Source organism: Genypterus blacodes, unplaced genomic scaffold, assembly GCF_046128005.1.
Source record: "Genypterus blacodes isolate CSIRO-AG114 ecotype Tasmania unplaced genomic scaffold, CSIRO-AGI_Gbla_v1 ptg000032l_1, whole genome shotgun sequence".
Classification (NCBI taxonomy): domain Eukaryota; kingdom Metazoa; phylum Chordata; class Actinopteri; order Ophidiiformes; family Ophidiidae; genus Genypterus; species Genypterus blacodes.
In genome coordinates, this window is record NW_027466845.1 from 3,153,110 (window position 1) to 3,170,789 (window position 17,680).

At 37.4% G+C, this 17,680-nt stretch overlaps 5 protein-coding genes across 5 annotated transcripts; 1 reads left to right on the forward strand and 4 right to left on the reverse strand.

The window, feature by feature from the left end:
* Window positions 1-1,701: 1,701 nt before the first annotated feature.
* Window positions 1,702-2,676, reverse strand: LOC142995233 (olfactory receptor 2AT4-like). The gene has a single exon (XM_076146219.1). It carries the CDS (start codon window positions 2,674-2,676, stop codon window positions 1,702-1,704), a length of 975 nt encoding a protein of 324 aa, XP_076002334.1.
* A 1,697-nt stretch (window positions 2,677-4,373) lies between these two features.
* LOC142995235 (olfactory receptor 52K1-like) lies at window positions 4,374-5,339 on the reverse strand. Its single transcript, XM_076146221.1, has one exon. It carries the CDS (start codon window positions 5,337-5,339, stop codon window positions 4,374-4,376), a length of 966 nt encoding a protein of 321 aa, XP_076002336.1.
* Window positions 5,340-6,933: 1,594 nt separating this feature from the next.
* Window positions 6,934-7,935, reverse strand: LOC142995236 (olfactory receptor 52Z1P-like). The gene is given in 1 exon segment (XM_076146222.1): window positions 6,934-7,935. A coding segment is annotated over 1 exon segment (1,002 nt).
* Window positions 7,936-11,166: 3,231 nt separating this feature from the next.
* Window positions 11,167-11,986, forward strand: LOC142995238 (olfactory receptor 4D1-like). Its single transcript, XM_076146223.1, has 2 exons — window positions 11,167-11,751; window positions 11,969-11,986. The coding sequence occupies exons 1-2, from the start codon at window positions 11,167-11,169 to the stop codon at window positions 11,984-11,986; spliced, it is 603 nt and encodes a 200-aa protein (XP_076002338.1).
* Window positions 11,987-16,077: 4,091 nt separating this feature from the next.
* On the reverse strand, window positions 16,078-17,013 carry LOC142995239 (olfactory receptor 52E4-like). Its single transcript, XM_076146224.1, has one exon. It carries the CDS (start codon window positions 17,011-17,013, stop codon window positions 16,078-16,080), a length of 936 nt encoding a protein of 311 aa, XP_076002339.1.
* Window positions 17,014-17,680: the final 667 nt, after the last annotated feature.

Consider the following 17,680-nt stretch of genomic DNA (forward strand, 5'->3'; position numbering starts at 1 on the left):
CACATTTACCTGCTCAGACTCTGAGTGCAGACAGAACTCGGTCACCGTCCTCAGGAAATTCATACCTGACCAATCTGTGTGTGGCTTCAGACAGCGAGGTGTCTGTCCGGTCCACTCAGGACTCACATGTTGTCCTGCTGACAGCCACGCTCTCTGTGCTACATTTGAGCTGTGGGAAAATGCTCTGAATATGCACCCAGATTTTTGCACCTTTGCTGGTGTGTTTGAGGATATTGCACGTCTGCCCATTGAAATGATTGTTAACCGTGATATGCAAAGTGAGATAGAAGAAATAATTTGACTGTCACTTTTGTATTGTAGTTAATAAATTGGGTCAAATGTGTCTGATTTCTGTCACAGCAAAACCTTTCACAGTTCTAATCTGATTTGAATCAAATTGGCTTGATAGAGGGCAGGGTCACAACCTTCTGTATTCTTTCTTCATTTAGCCTAATGGTTATTGCTCACTTTTCGAATCAGAGTCTAGATCATAGCACAATAGAGATGTTGTGGCCTGACCTGAAGGCTCATTCAACAATCCAGGTCCAGGAGATGTTGATGAATTTTATGTTGCTGAGCATAACAATGAGCACACCTGATTAGCAGCTATACAGGAAATATTTGCTGAAGGTTATTGTGCCTAAACGAGGTGTTTCCAGCATGTGGGCTGTGAATGATTAAACAATATGTTCAATAAAGAGATGAAAAGTACAGTTGTTGCTGTGTGAGAATGATTTACATGAGAATCTTACCCCATTTGGTGTAATGATAATGTCTTTATTCAAATCTTTATTTTCTGGCCTCTTTGTACCATAATGCATCTCTACGTTCAGGAAGATCTACTGCTTCCCACGGTTTAATTAGTTTTCAGATAGGATTTGCGTTTTTTGCATGAGAGCCAGTTGTTCCACATGTGGTATTCAGGCATCTTCTGGCTTCAGGCAACTCAGCTCTGTGTCTCTGCTTAATTGGCTGCACCTGTTGTTTATAAACATTTGGTGCCACTCAAACTGCTTTTAACTTCTTCATTCATTCAGGTACAGAAACCATTTGGATATTTTTCAGGTCTTCAGGCTTCCTTCAGGCTGTTTATTCCTTCGGGACCTTCAACCGCCATCATACTTTCAGGGAGGGAAACCATTCAAACACTTTTCCGGCCGTCATACTTCAATCTTTCAGGTACTACCTTTCTACCTTTCAGTATTTCCAATTACAGCACATTTTCTTTAGGAAATGCATATGTAGTTATTCTTTCTTTCTTTCCTTCTTTCTTACTCTCTTTTTTCTCTTCCACTTGAACCCACCTTACACTTTTCAAAGTACTTTACAGAAAGTAAAGAGAGAAATTAAGAAGAAATGCAAAAGAGTATATTGGCAGATTTGTGTATTCTTGTAATCTATAATATTATCATCATCAGTAATTGTCTTATTGGTAGTATTTCACATTCTGATCTCATTAGTGCCTCAGACTGTTGTTTGTAGCAAAATACTAGTGAATTATTTTACCCATTCATAACACCTGCTTGATAATTATGTCACCTTTTTGTCCAGAAATCAGGCCTTTCATGTTTATACAGTTGAAAGGTGAAACACATTTTTTTAAAAGATCTTGTGAGATCTTTGTCAGATAAAAGTACATTTAAATGTTTTGATCAGTATACAATTTTGACATATAAAGTAAATAAGTCATATTTTGCAGAGTCAAATTTCTTGCATGAGCTTTATCTCTATTGCAATTTTTGCGTTTTTCAGCCTCTTCATCAAAGTCTGTTTGATATCCTGAGTCTTGAAACAATATATGATTGGGTTGACCGTTGCAGGCAAAAGACTGTATGACAGTATCAATGCAATGAGAAAATCTAAACTATAAGAAAATCCCACAGTACTTGCCACATAAACAAAACATCTGGGCAGGTAAAAAATGCACGTGATCAATATTTGTGGGGTACAAGTCGATAAGGTTTTGCTCCGTCCAGCAGCATTTGATATTTTCAAAATAACTGTAATGATGGAAACATATGAAAACAGGATGAATGATAGAGGAACCAGGAGACAAAACATGGCTATACACAGAGTCGTGACTTCAGCTCTTTTTACGTCATCACCACATGCCTGTCTCCCTATTGAAATGTGGTCACAGTAGCACTGAACAATTACATTAGATTTACAGAAAGGTAAAGTGAGGGTCTGAAGTACAATACCTAACATCAAAGGCAACGGGATAAACCAAGCAGATCCACAGAGCACAGATATGATGTTGTTTGTAATAAGTGCAGGGTAACGCAATGGAATGCATATAGCAACAAATCGATCAAGAGCCATTATCAACAAGATAAAAGAATGCACTGCCCCTATATAATGAACAAAGAACATCTGTGCAAAGCAGCCATAAAATGAAATAAAGCTATCATCAAACCAGTATTTTGATATGACCTTCGGTAGAGTCACAGTGCCAAAGGTCAGGTCATTCAGAGCCAGGTGACAAAAGACAAGATATGTTGGCTTTTGAAGAGGCTTCTCATACATAACAATCACTAAAATTAAAACATTTCCTACAGCGATCATGAGATAGATAAAGAAGAGCAGGGCTGACACAGGTCCGTAATGCTGAGGTGACAGTCCGGGGAATCCAAGGATAAAGAAGCTTTTCATCTTTGTTGCATTGCTGTAGATCATTATCACAGCTTTCACAGTCAGAACCAACAATCCCTGAGTCATAAGTCATTACATGTGGACTGTTGACAGTATTTCTCTTAATATAATTACATACAAAATGTCATCAATTAATCACAAAATTTAAATTAATTCTCAGAAGTAAAATAGCACATATTCTTTAGTTATGACTTCTCTAAGATTGCTTTTGAGGAGTTTGGCTTTGGGTGAGAGAAACAATATCACCAATCAATTTAACACACAAATCAATGAAAGAAACCATGTAAATAGAAATAATTAAGGAAATGAAAGGAAAAGTTTTACTACCGACATAAGAGTTTATCCAACAGCACTGTCAAAAAACTCCTAGATGACAAATATGCAACATACAAAACTGGGCAAAGACAACTGTAGTGTATGTTTTCCATTCATAACCCAAGTACAGTTCTTACCGTAACCAGCATCTAGAAGCTGGTCCAAGTGTGTGGGAGCCAGTTAATATCTGCTGCTCACAGTGTCTGGCCAGGCATTACGTCACAGGAACATATTCTCAAAGGAATTTGAAAAGAGCCAAAATACAATTATGGCTCCAGTGTTACATTTTCATGTCATTGTACATTTGCATAAACAAATGTACATGAATACAGCGGTCAATCTGGTTGCTTAATCTTAAAGAAAAAAGATGTGTTCAGTCTATGTCTTTGAAGTTGTGATCATCATTTCACAAGATAATATTGTAGGAAAGGATGGATTTAAAGAATAGAGATTTTTTGATTGTTTGCTTCTTACCACGTGGGGTCAAGATATGTAAAGCTTAGCAGGGTGTGAGAGGAAAGGCCATGTTGTTACTATAAAATCTTTATTTATTCGGCTTGTCAGGCTCAGCTCTAGTGGGGATTCGTAGGGTAAATGATAAAGTGGACAAGTGTTTCAATGAATGATATTACACTGATCTCAGACAGCTAATCTTCTCTCGTTAAGAATCACAGATCAGACCTTTTTGCTGCTAATTTTGCTCCCATACAGACATAGCCTCATTCAGGTGATAGCTTCAAATAGCCTTGATAATTATTGTTGATTTTTATTTATTAATTTATAGCACATTTCAAAACAAAGTTCCAAAGCGATTTTATGAAAAAAAATAAAAATAAAAAACTGGACAAAGGGAATAATAAACAGGCAAAGGAATATAAAAAATAATAAGAAAAACAATTACAAACAGTTAGGAATAAGCCATGTGTATAAGTGAGAGATTTAAGAGGACACTGAGTTTGCCTGCCTGAGATCCTCAGCTGCCGAGGTGCCGCTCAGCAACAATTACAATTGTTTGTCAAAAGTGTGTGAGAAGGGTGATAAAATATTATATAAATTAATAATCCACATTGTTCTCTTAGCTCGCTAAAGAAGAAATAACTAACTAACTTTTTTTGTTATCTCATTTACAAGTAAAACTGAACCAACAGTTGTTATGAAGCATTTGCAGTGAGTCAGTTTATTCAGCTCACCTGTAAAGTGTCACATATCACTGAACAATATATACATTTATTTTGAGAATTCTGTAGAATGTTTTAGCTTTAATAGCTTCCAGCAGAAATACATTTGCTTTAGTAGCAGTAAACATACCGTATAACCAGTAGGATATTGAACATATAGCAGACGTTTTTAGATGTAAAGTAATCTATTGGCCCAGTTATTCAATGTCTCTAAACTGTTTAGTTGCATCACTTTGAGGCTGCTGTAATCCCAACCTGAACTCTTTTCAGTTTCCCTCTCAAAAAATCTTTGATATCCTTCATTTTGAAGCAGTATATAATTGGATTAACTATAGCAGGGAAAAGACTGTAAAACAAGATTATTATAATGCGTATGTTCAAACTAAAAGTATATCCTGCATTACCAGCAATATAAATAAAACATCTTGGTAGGTAATACAAACAAGTAATGAATATCTGTGGCGTACAGGTTGATAAGGCTTTAGAGCGCCCGTCTATGTTTCTCATTCTTAAGACAACCAAAAAGATTGAAATGTAGGAAAAAAGTATAAATATAACTGGAAGCAAGAGACTAAACATTGCAAAGCCCAAAGCCACATCTTTAACAAATTTCACACCATCACCACATCCCAACTTTGTAATTGAACTGTGATCACAATAGCATTGTACTATGATATTAGAATCACAATAAGGCAATGTAAGAGCATGAAACACAACTATCATCATCCTGAGAAATGTCCCAATCCACGACAACCCACAAGCAATGGAAATGCGTTTGTTTGTAATGAAAACAGGATATCTTAAAGGCAGACAGATTGCAGTAAAACGATCCAGAGCCATAATAAGTAGAATAAGAGAGTGAATCGCCCCTAAGGAATGAACAAAGTACATCTGAACAAAACAGGCACTGAACGATACAATCTTATTGTCCCACCAATATCTGGATATTATTCGCGGTAAAGTCACAGTGCCAAATAATAAGTCAGTCATTGCCAGATTCCAGTGGATCAGATATGTTGGCTTTTGAAAACGCCTCTCAAATCCAACAATAGTTATGACAAAAAGATTTCCAACGAGAATAAAGAGGTATGTGAAGAAAAGGAGAGCAGACACTGGTCCATAATATTTTCGCTCAAGTCCCGGGAATCCAATCATTACAAAGTTTGTAATAGTTGTTATGTTTGTGTCCCTCATTATAATTTATGTGTCAAGATGTTAAATGAACTGCTCACTGAAAAGAAACCTGGCAAAATAGCAACATTTGAAAGAAATAATCTACAGGCTTTAAATTCAGGCATTGTAACTGTTAAATCTCTGTGATCTGACTCATTGCATTGATGTCGCATGTTATATTCTATAAATGAAAGGTTTTAACCAAAAAAGATCCATTAACCTCCATCTAAAGAACAACCTAGACCATCTTGTAAATCGTCCTCTGTGCCTCCTTTTGGGTGTTACTTTATAAATGCTTGTCAGTGTGTAGCATCCATGAAGGGGAGGAGGAAACTTGAGAGGTGTGATAGGTTCTTTGTCTGACCTCATCTATGCAAGATGAGTCTCCGCCTCAATTTATTTTGTGTTTTGTCGGTGAAACTTTTCATTTGTCAACATGGTTGTATGTCCTCGTCAAGGGGTCGGTGAAGCTATTAGCCATCAGGACACAAGCAGGGGTCTGGTCGGCCCCAGCTCGGTTAAACACCAGTGAAGATGAGTCCTGAAACATCTCTAGATGTGTTTACACTGCCTGTGAATCAGTAAAGGAGACAGCTGACAGATTTACTTGATTACTAAGTGTGGCTGACCCTTCTGGCTTGTATCCCATTTTTTTATTCACTGGTTGATATATGAAGAATTTATCCTGATACACTTTGCTGGACTCAATCATTTATTGTTCGATCTTGTGAATGTGTTTTGAGTTATTCACATAATGAGGTTCTGGTAGTGACGATCAGGTTTCTGCTGAGCTGATTTTGTATTTGTGTTTTATAGGGTGAGTTTATTTAATAGTGGTATATTGACATGCAGCCGTCTTCTGATGAATATGTTGCGTTGTAAAATGGGAACATTTAATCCGTAGATTAGAAGTAAATAAAGGGGCTGATTCCAGGGGGCTGATGTTACATGGGGTCAGGCACAATCCATTTATTTCATGGATATCCACTGAAAGAGATCAATCACTGAGTAATTGTTGGAAGACTTTTTTATTATTAAAATGTAAAACAATCTAAACACTTGCAAAAACCTGAGGAAAAACATTTGATCACAAATAATTATATAAACAAAGAAATAATGTATTGTTGTTATTTATTATCATTATGCATCAGTTATTGTGAAAGTGATAATTCATCTCAGCCCACACTTCCAGGAAGCCTGTTTCAGCTTCACACTGCCAGGTGAAGTTAAACTGAATTGGGCACAAGAAGAATTCTGCAAAACGGATATATATATATATATACAGTATATTACATGTATTTTTAATTGAGAAACAGGACTGCACATTTGAAATATCATTAGACTTTCCTTACTATCCGTCTAATCTAATTTATCTATCTATCTAATTTCCGATATTCATTCGCGCTCTTCAAAATTCAACAGCGAACAAATTGCAGGCCCATGTTCTTGGTGCCCCAATAGAAGTCACATAGAATTGTATGTCTCCATTAAAGAGTCTCATGAGTGATGAATTCATGAACATTTTGTTTTGTTAATTTTCATGGACCAGATAGAGAAAAAAAAAATCTATATTTTTATTTTAAAAAGCTATATGTTTTCATAGAGTGAAGGCAAGTCATAAAGTAAGTGGCACAGTGACATATCATTTACAAATAGCAGATATCTTTGCTTTTCGTGGAAGAGTGGCCATCTTAAATCGCTTGACCAAGCTTTCTTTCATGTCTTTAGCTCTTAAACAGTATATAAGTGGATTAACCATAGGAGGGACAAGGCTATAAAGCATGATAGTTACTATTCGCATGTCAGCACTGAAAGTGATGCCAACATTGCTGGATAAATACACAAAACACCTGGGTAAATAATAAAGGGCTATGATTACAAGTTGAGCACTACAGGTGGACAGAGTTTTCAGACGACCTTCTACATCTGCAATCTTAAATACTGCTCTAACTATAGAGCAATAGGATACAATTATAAATGCCAGAGGTCCAAGTAGCACAAACATTGCTAAAATAAAAGCGGGGAAGCCATAAGGAGCCCTGTTAGTGCATGCAAGCATTGTTATACTAATATGATCACAGTAGCAGTGCTTGATTATGTTTGAGCCACAGTAAAGAAGGGGATAAGCCCTAATAACCATCATTAAAGATCCGGCGTTGGACAGAATCCAAGCAGTGATATTGTAAATAAGAATAGAGGAGTTTGTAATGACATGAGGATATCTGAAAGGGTGACAGATAGCCATATACCTATCCAAAGCCATTAAGAAGAGGATGCAGGAATTCATTGTGCCGAAATAGTGAACAAAGTACATTTGGATGAAGCAAGCAGTGAATGAAATAGTCTCTGATTGAAACCAATACTTACTTATGATCTTTGGTAAAGCGGTTGTGCTGAAGAGAAGATCACACGCACACAGATTTAGAATGATGTAATACATGGGTTTGTGAAGGCTTTGGTCGGTTGCAAATAACCAAAATATTAAACCATTTCCTGTCAAAGTCAAGACATAAACCAAGAATAATACAGCTGCGGCGAGGCTGTGGTACTCTCCGTGCAGGCCAGGAAATCCCAGAAGGATGAATTCGCTCACGGAGCTCTGGTTTCCCTTCACCATAATGGAGCAGATTGTTCCTACATCCAACACAAAGAAAACAGCAAATTCTGGGAAAAAACACACAAGCAATTCTTATAATTATGATCCTAAATCAGTGCTAGAGCATCTTATCTCTGGTGTTTCCTTAATGTGCCGTTATCCTGTGAGTGTGTAGGACATCTGTGCTTACCCTTCAGTTCAGGTGAGGTCCCTACAGTACCATAGAATGCTCTGCTTTGCCTCCTTTGATGACTTCTTATATATGATGACCCGGCCTTTTCTCATCCCCAGTGGATCTCTACATGTCCTAGTGGAAGACCCACTCTGGCTAGTGTCTTGAGGTGTTGCTTCAGTATTTTCAGATGTACTGTCATCTTCCTTCCTCATGATGTCATTTGTTTTCTGAACCCCACAACATGATGTTACTATCCACATGCTTCACAGTTGGGGTGGTGTTATTGGCATTTATCACCAAACCGTTCATTTTTTGTTTCTTCCTACCAGACAACACACCTCCATCCTCCTGGTGATCAACTGCAAACTTCAACTCTGGCCTTTTTATGCCGCTGTTGCATCATAGGCTTCTTTCTTTCAGGCAATGGCCTTGCAGGACTCTCTTAATGGTGGATGTTGTAGATACTTTGGGTGAGTGGCAGCATTTCACTACTAAATGGGACAACTGGCCAATCCAAAGCATCTAAAATTACTGTTGACTAGCATTAGCATGTCTCTGCACTATCATTTTGAAATATTCTCTCATGGAACTAAAGAAGATATCCTAATTAATCTAACACACGAAATGCATGGTGACATGAAATCTATGGAGTTTAAATATCTTTAGTCTCAACTATATATGAAAGAGATATTGAAACCTTTTACTTGTAGTATTGCTCAATTGCTAGTAGTATTGCTTTCAATTTATAATGAACACAAAATAAATTGCCCAGTAGGGAGCACTGATCTGAATGTAACCCCGTGATCGCTAACAGGAAGTCCCATTAATTTAATAAGGCTAATGGGTTATAAGTCTCACAGGGATAAACAAGTCTTGTGTTGAAATCCCCAAAGCGTACATGCATTAATAAAAAAGAAGGCATGTTAATATCCCCAGTGTTAAATAATGTTCTCTCAGGACCTACAGCAGCATGGCTACAGTATAATCACCGTGGGTTTCATTAGAATTGTAGGAAAATAATGAACCATATAGGCAAAGGCAAAGGAAAACAGCAAGAGGAAGAGACTACATAGTGGCTTCACAAGACTAAGACTAAGCCCAAACTCAACCTTGGCCGGCTCATCACTGCCCTACACTACAGAGACTGTTACAGTGGAGGTATAGTGATTTTTAAACAGGAATATGCCTCTTTGACGGTTGCAGTTGGAGGGGTGAGTAAAATTAAAAACATAGAGTTAGGAGCAAGGTAACACTTTGGATGGGGCTGATTCACTTACAAGACCGTCCGCTGTAAGATTTTGGAATTGTCCAGTAGGAACACTTCTAAAATTGTTTGGATTTTGTTCAGCTCATTTCTCGATAAGTTAATGAAAATGTTGGTAATTTATTGTTGTTTTAAATCACAATTGCTGATTATAGCATCTTTCACAGCAAGAAATAAAGCAATATTAAGAACTTTGAACATCAAAGCTGGTTTGTTTTCCCCTTTAAAGTCAGAGATAGTGGGTCAAAGGTCAACATCATAGGTGAACAACACAAACAAGGTTGCATAAGATTGTTTTGAGAGGAATGATTTGCTCAGGTGTAAACATCACACAGGCAAACACACACTTAACTCACACACCAGGGACCGTGTTTGATGAGACATTAATTAGCTTCCTCTTGGAGCTCATTTACCGTGTTGTTGTGTCTGAGTGTCGTAGCTTCAAAACAAATATGTAATTCAAACTTAAAGATAACTTTTGGAAGGTGGATTGTCATTGCAGTATGAATGCATTACTCATATATTGGTGAACATTGAATTTGCAAAAATTCCCTTCATAATCCTTTATTAGATCAACCTGGTGTGTAGCAGTATCTTGAAGACGGGTGTTTTCACTCATTATGGCTGGTTAGAGCTCTTAGTCTCATTCTTTCGTTGCTTTCACTGGCATGTTCCTAATTACAGTTGATCCCTACTAATATGAAAATGTTGGCAAAGTCCTAGTAGTCGGTCTGGTAAAGTAAACGTTGGAATATTCTGCCACTTTCACTCTACAGCTATTTCAATTCATGCAATTGTTTTACATTGAGTACATGGAGGAAAGATTTTGTTGCTTTCACCAACATGAATTTTTAACTGGAAACTCAACACATGCAATCAAAATGAAAAAGGAGAAATCAGCAGTTACCCTGAAGCTCACAAGAGACCTCTGTTGGACAGTCAGGGTAATTGACTTCTTAACTTCATAAACCCTTGTTTGGCAGATCTACATTGGGATCCTACATTGGGCTTATACTTTATGGTTAGAATTGATAAAAATATAATTTCAAACTACAGCTTTATTTAACGTCAACAATATTCTGCTTTTAAATTGCCATTCTCCTGATGAAGTCAAGTTTTTGTCCTAGTCAGAATATGTGACTGATCACTACCCCTCATCTATTTGGAGAGGGGTGTACTTATTGAACATACTGCTGAATATTGTATGTTCATATATTTTAGTTAATTATATATATTTTATTTTATTTCTTGATGTATATATGATTTTATCTATCTGTCTCTGTATTGTTGTGGAAAAGGAAAAAAGCACAAAACGAGACATTGGAAACCAAAGTCAAATTCCATGTATGTGTGGCCAATAAACTTGATTCTGATCCTGATTGTGATTTTCCACAATTGTTTCCCAACACTAGGGGGTGCCAGAGAGACCTTTATTTTATCAAAAAAGCATTCAGTTTATACAGATTCAGTTTATATTCCTGCCAGGATTGTGTGTGTGTGTGTTTGTGTGTGTGTGTGTGTGTGTGTGTGTGTGTGTGTGTGTGTGTGTGTGTGTGTGTGTGTGTGTGTGTGTATGTAACCTGCAAAACAAAAAAACATGTGATTGGACAATAGGTTTGTCCAATCAGACATGACTCTTCTGAGAAGCCTAAAGGTTGTGATGAAAGCCCTCTGAGGTCACGTTGGACTCACAGCTCTGACTGAATGTGACTGCAGCTGCTTGTGTCACGCAGACTGGAGGATCTATTGAATCAGTGACGACTTTTAGACTTTACTTTCCTCTTGTATGTGACTTCTTTCCCCTTCATTAATTATGCCGTTACAGAATGTTTCGATCCAAGTTACAGAATTTATTCTTGGTGATTTTAACACAAAAAGGCCTGTGGTAATTGGGGTAGTCATATTGATCATCTATGTTGTAATCATATTCGCCAACACGGTAAATATCCTGTTAATTGTTTATGATAAGCGATTGCACAAACCGATGTATCTCCTGATTTGCCACCTTGCTGTTGTTGACATCATGTACACCTCCAGTGTCAGTCCCACATTAATTGGGGCTTTATTGGCTGGGATTAAAACCATACCTTATCTCAGCTGCTTGATCCAAATGTATATTTTCACCATGGCAAACATACTGGTGATGTTTGCTTTGTCTATTATGGCGTTTGATCGGTTAGTTGCTATCAGTTATCCTTTGCGGTATCACTCCTTTTTGTCTAACACACGCCTGCTTGTGCTCACTTGTGTCCTCTGGGTCGTGGCCTTTGCTTTTGTGTTTGTCTTGCCTGCGACTGTGGTCCCCCTCCCTCACTGCCACTCCAAGCTGATCTACAGCTTCTGTGACTACGCTGCCATAATACGAACGACCTGCGTTGACCCCTCTTACTATTTCAATGTAGTTACCTTAATTACATTCTTTCTTATATTTTCTACATTAACATTTATTTCCCTATCATACTTGTTGATAGTACGTTTTGCTAAATTAGCATCCAGTAACGACAGAAAGAAAATGGGTCTGACTTGTGTGAGTCACTTAATTGTTGTCGTTTGTTTTTTTACTCCCATTTTTGTTCGCATTGTCTTGAGCCGTATCGGTGTGAATTTGACTGTAGAAGAACGTCAGGGTTTGATCGTCGGTGCTATTCTCGGTCCCTCTCTTGTCAATCCTTTTATTTACTGTCTCGGAACTAAAGAAATCAAAAATAAGATCGTCTGGATGTTTCGGAAACCTAAGATATGGGCATGAACCTTCTTGTGTGATGATAAGGAAGTGTTATGGTAAAGTCATGTGTATTTTGATCATATACATATATATTACAAAGTGCCTTTATCCAAAGCGCTTTACATTGACCACCCACTCATACACTGGCCCTTCATAAGCCTTTATTATAACGGACGCTTTACTTACCAACATACTGCATGTTTGATGATGTGTGAGTGAGAAGCAAACACACACACACACACACACACACACACACACACACACACACACACACACACACACACACACACACACACACACATACTTTTATGACAGTGAGCATGATCAAAAAGGGATGAATAACCATCTTTCTGCCTCAATATACTGTACAATATATTTTCTGGATTGGTGATTTTTATATTTTATATGACCATGAAAATCCTGACAAACCACATTGGCCTGAGCGAGACTGTGTGTTCATCACACCAGAGGGCAGGGGCTTTTCTCTCAAAGATAAAGCTGAGTTTCTTATATCGAAGGTTAGATTGTGATCTAGGTGTGATCTCATCCACACTTCATGCACCAGCCTCCACCTGATGACCTTTCATGTGACCTCTCTGCAAGCATCACTGGTTCAGCTTCTTGTTCAGTTATAAAGGCTTTAATCAGGAGAAACCATTTTATTTTCCGTAATAAAAAGTGGAAACTGATTGACAAGCAGACGTTCTACAGGCTTCAGCATCCAGATTGCTTTGCTGTAAAATATAACCAATATCAAATCTCACTGTTGACAGAATAAATTCCTTCTTTGATTTTGGAAAATTTAATTATCAATAATAATTATTCAATATTTTCCTTATCTTGGATGGAAGGTTTTAGCTGTTATGTCTCAAAAGACAAAGTGTTTAATTGTGGTTTGAAGTCCATAAGGATGTTGTATTTGGCTGTATGTTTCCCATCGCTGTACCATAAATAAATGAAAAACAAACAAACACAAACAAAGTCCAAACAAACAGACATTGCTAATTTTAATAAATTAATGATAAAAGAAATCATAACAGTTGAGAGCTGCTGTTTCATTTGCAAAGCCGTATTTAACCTAAACTCTACTTTAGTTAATTTAAGCAGATATTGTAGGAAAACAACATTGAAAAATAAAAATATTATTAATGATAATTACTTTATGAGTATGATATGTTAACTCTATATGTGGTGTTAGTAATGACTTTGTAGATATGTTTGATTGGAACCTTTGATAAATAAGGACGTCTACCTGAGTCAGATATTCTAACTCCTGATAAACAGTTCTATGTTTTGAAGTTTCTCTCAGTTTAAAGTGCAGTAGCTTTCATAAGGTCGCTGAAGTAACGCACAACAGCGTCTGTTTTTCTGCTTCACCTGTCACCAAACCCTCAGAGGTTCATTACCAGAGTCAAGTGCAGAGCAGGAGTCACTCCGGAGGGCTGCTGCTGACGTGTTTCCCATCAACACGCCGTAAACAAAGAAGTCATTAACCTAATGAGCTAAGTTACAGAACGCACAGTAAACAAGCGGTGGCAACATTGTACAAAGTTTATGACACTTGATACTCCTGATGTCCTCTGAAAATAGATAATGATGATATGAAAGAAAGCCAGAAAGCCAATCAGATAAAGGTAAACAGGAGTTGATGATGGTTTATGTTGCATCAGCCCACAGTCCAACACCACACAAAGTACTGATGTCAAATACAAACAAGATGTATAATTTAAACCTCGCTGTCCTTAATATATGAAAATACCTTTTTGTCACCTTGCAAAGTCGATAGATTGCTTGCTGTTATTGTTTTCAGCTTTTGAAAGGAAGCTTAATGTAGATAAATCTGTTTTTGAAATGTTTGAGGTCTTTCTTTGATGAATTTGAAAGCACAATTTATTTTCTTTTGAAACACATACATACATAGATGGATAGATACTTTATTTGTCGTCGCATAATAAAATGAACAATGAAACCATGAAGCAATCCACTCCAGTTAGCAGCATAAAAATAGACTAAATGGTATAAATAAATAATATCAGTATAATAAAGGTCATAAATAGTCTATCGGCAGTAAATCACATGACAAAAGACAAGGAAACCAGCAGTTATATTGGCTTAGACATGGAGTTCACGTCACCAAGTCATTGTATAAAGTGTATTTATTTTTTATCTCACATTTGGTCACAATTAATGAATGTGGAGAGCTCATGACCATGAATAAGCTCTGGTAAAATAAACATTTCAAATTTTCATTACCGCATTATCCCAATATGATCAGAGATGTTTTACCAATATAAGTAAAATGATTCAAATGTCCTTTCTCCCCAAAGTAGCACATAAAAATCACTGACCAGCTTCCCATGACTTAAATTTTAAAACTTTTTTAGAAAATGTGCATGAACAAGATGTGATCAAGGTCAACTGTATTATTGGACTGTTGGACTATATTTTTTTTTATTGTCCTCCTTTGTGTGATTCACTGTTTAAACACACAGAATGATGCAAAAATTAGTTTAGTTCAATTTGCGGCCAATGTGTTACATTGTGTTTTATATGTTATAAAGTAAGACACTGAACTTCTAATTTCCGTTTAAATTTGGCTTAATTCAGCTTATTGCCCCAAACAACAACCTTTTCCATTTTAATTTAGAGGTTTTTTTTTATTTGCTTGCGTATTGCAGTAAATATTTTCATTCATATGTATAATTATGTTACACACAGCAGCTGCATGTCTGAATGAATGAAGACACTGTAATGTAAAAAACATTCAACATAATTAAGCTTAAAAGCAATTTAATACTCAATCTATTACACATTAAAACGATAATGTACAGTATGTTGCATATACACAGGAGAACACATGAGAACTCTTATATATAGATGATAGAACCTGAGCTCTCACAACATGGCCACAAAGGGGAATGTGCAATACCAACTTTTAAAACTATGCGGTGACAAAGTCAGCAGGAAAATGATCAGCACTTGATTAAACAGTCAAAAAAAAAATCTCATTTGTTCTTAAATCTGTACAGTAGTTTAAAATAAAGGCCATATGTATAAAAGAGGGCTTTGCAGCTGTCTCTTCTCCTTCCAGTGATGGATCCTGTCCTCTCTTCCTTTGTCCCTGCAACTAAAACTCAAAACGTGGATGCAGCCAAAAGTTACAACATCAAATTTCTTACAAGGGTGTATTTGTAATTGGCTGCACTTTAACATGAATATAGATACCAGTAATATAGATACAAACACCTGATTATAGTTATGGTTATTGATAACAAAATGTCACTGCATGGGTCAAAAGATTCACATTTATGTTCTGCTTGTTTTTGATAAACATGTAATCGATCTAATCTTTAATTGTATGTATCAGCCTCAAAGTGTTGACTACAGTATGAGACCTTTACATTTACAATTCACAAAATAAAACACAAGAGGGCAGCAAAACACAAAACCACATCCCAGAATCTACATGAAGTGTTCATACCAGTGTCATGTGCCTCATACTGTAGTCAGGTGCTGCTCTCTGCTGCTCTCTGCTGCTCTCTGCCGCTCTCTGCTGCTCTCTTGCTGCTCTCTGCTGCCCTCTGCTGCTCTCTGCTGCTCTCTGCTGCATTGGTAACATCATTACTTAATGTCAACTGATTGTCATACATGCTGCAGCTCTCACTGTAGACCTCAGCTTGTTGTCACACTCTCACTCTGCCAATCTAAGGACATGGTTTATGACTTAGTCCACAATTGCTTCTTACTTAGACAAGTACAGCAATATGTGGTCATACAGTATACGATCAAAGAAGATAATGAGTCAAATTCAGGCTGGTTTGGCAGTAATGTCGCTGTTGTTTGTAGAGAAACAGACCTGAATGGATGAATGGAATGGAATGAATTAGTAAAAAATGATCTATTCATGAATAGCTCAAAAACATTGTCTGTCAATTATGCACTCAAAATAGAACAGAGGGAGTAAATACTTTGAAAAGGAGGAGAAACTCTGATTACACACTAGAATGGAAGGATTTTATGTCTGAAAAACTGAATCACTTTGTCTCTGATTTCTTTTGTTTTTAGACCATAGATGATTGGATTCAATGTTGGGGGGAAAATCAAGACAGTTAGCCCCATAAATCTCCTTAGTTGGGGTGTAATTTGCTTTATTCTGTACGATATGATGGTGAAAAGGCCGATACACTCCAGCAGCAGAAAAACAGCCAGATGTGTGCCACAGGTCTGCATGGCTTTGGCTCTCGTATCTGATCCCTTGGATCTGAAACACGCAAGGAGGATCTGGAGGTACGTGTACATAATCGTTCCATTGGCTATCAGCTGCGTGACGGTGACTAAAAGCAAACCGTAAATGTTGTTGATGCTCGTGTCGGCACAGACCAGCGTGAGCAAAGACGGATTATCACAGTAGGTGTTTGTCATTACAGATCTACAGCGAGGTAAACGCAAAAGCAGGTAAAACAGCAACGCTATCAAAAATAAAATGGACAGCCAGAGCAATGTGATGATTTTCATAATGTGGGCGTTAGTCATAATGGCGCAGTATTTAAAAGGGTGACATATGGCGATGTATCTGTCGTAGGCCATAGCAGTGAGGATGAACACGGTGCCTGCTGCGTAGATGTGGATGAAAAACGCCTGAGCCACACAGGCGGAGTAATGCACGGTCTGTGTGTTCATGAGGATCTCTTTGATGAGCTGCGGGAAAAAGGCTGTGGTGCCTATGAGGTCGTTGATGGGGAGGTTGAGCAGGATGAGATACATGGGCTGGTGCAGACATTTGTTCAGCACGATGGTGAGGATCAGGGTGAGGTTGCAGAAGAGTATCACCATGTAGTTCAGCGAGGCAAACAGAAAGGCAGGAAAGACATATTCGGAGGACAGATTGAAGCCTTGAATGATCAAGAAGGATGATGTGTTATAAGGGTTGTCCATGTTTACGCTATTCCTCCTAAAACCTAAAAAAAAAAAGGATTAGAAACACATTTTAGCAGAATTGTACTCATATTCTATAAATGATCAAAGTGCAGGATCCTTACCAAATCAAAGTCTGCATACAGTCTGCTTGCTCCACTTCTTTGTCCAGCGTCTCCACATGTGCACACATCACAGGTAAATACTGACATGACTCATTTCCAGAGTTAAGAGTTTTACACTGAAACTCTGGTTTGATGACAGATAGAACACAACAAATACAATGTGTCAATTCCAAACTCTAACCCCCGCTGACAATGAGCGAGTGGTTCAGATGGGTCAGCACATATATAGGAAGGAGAGAAGAAGAAGAGTCCCATGGGTGCACGGTGGTGTCATGTAGCTCATCTTTAGATCCTTCTCACAGTGACTTTCACACTGACTCACAAGGGGCCAGGCTTTGGAAAAATAGGAACTCACCAGAGATAGATAGATAGATAGATAGATAGATAGATAGATAGATAGATAGATAGATAGATAGATAGATAGATAGATAGATAGATATGTGTTGTATATTTTTATTGAAGCAAGCATTTGACATGACAGTGCGCATGCAGTTATGGGACATGTTGGAGATCAGTTTTTATACAGAAGAGAAAGACAAAGAGAAAAGGAAAGAAGGTTGTAT

Excerpts from the sequence above, each read along its gene's own strand:
- LOC142995239 (XM_076146224.1), bottom strand. The coding sequence starts at position 17,013 with ATGGACAACCCTTATAACACATCATCCTTCTTGATCATTCAAGGCTTC.
- LOC142995233 (XM_076146219.1), bottom strand. The coding sequence starts at position 2,676 with ATGATCTACAGCAATGCAACAAAGATGAAAAGCTTCTTTATCCTTGGA.
- LOC142995238 (XM_076146223.1), top strand. The coding sequence starts at position 11,167 with ATGCCGTTACAGAATGTTTCGATCCAAGTTACAGAATTTATTCTTGGT.
- LOC142995235 (XM_076146221.1), bottom strand. The coding sequence starts at position 5,339 with ATGAGGGACACAAACATAACAACTATTACAAACTTTGTAATGATTGGA.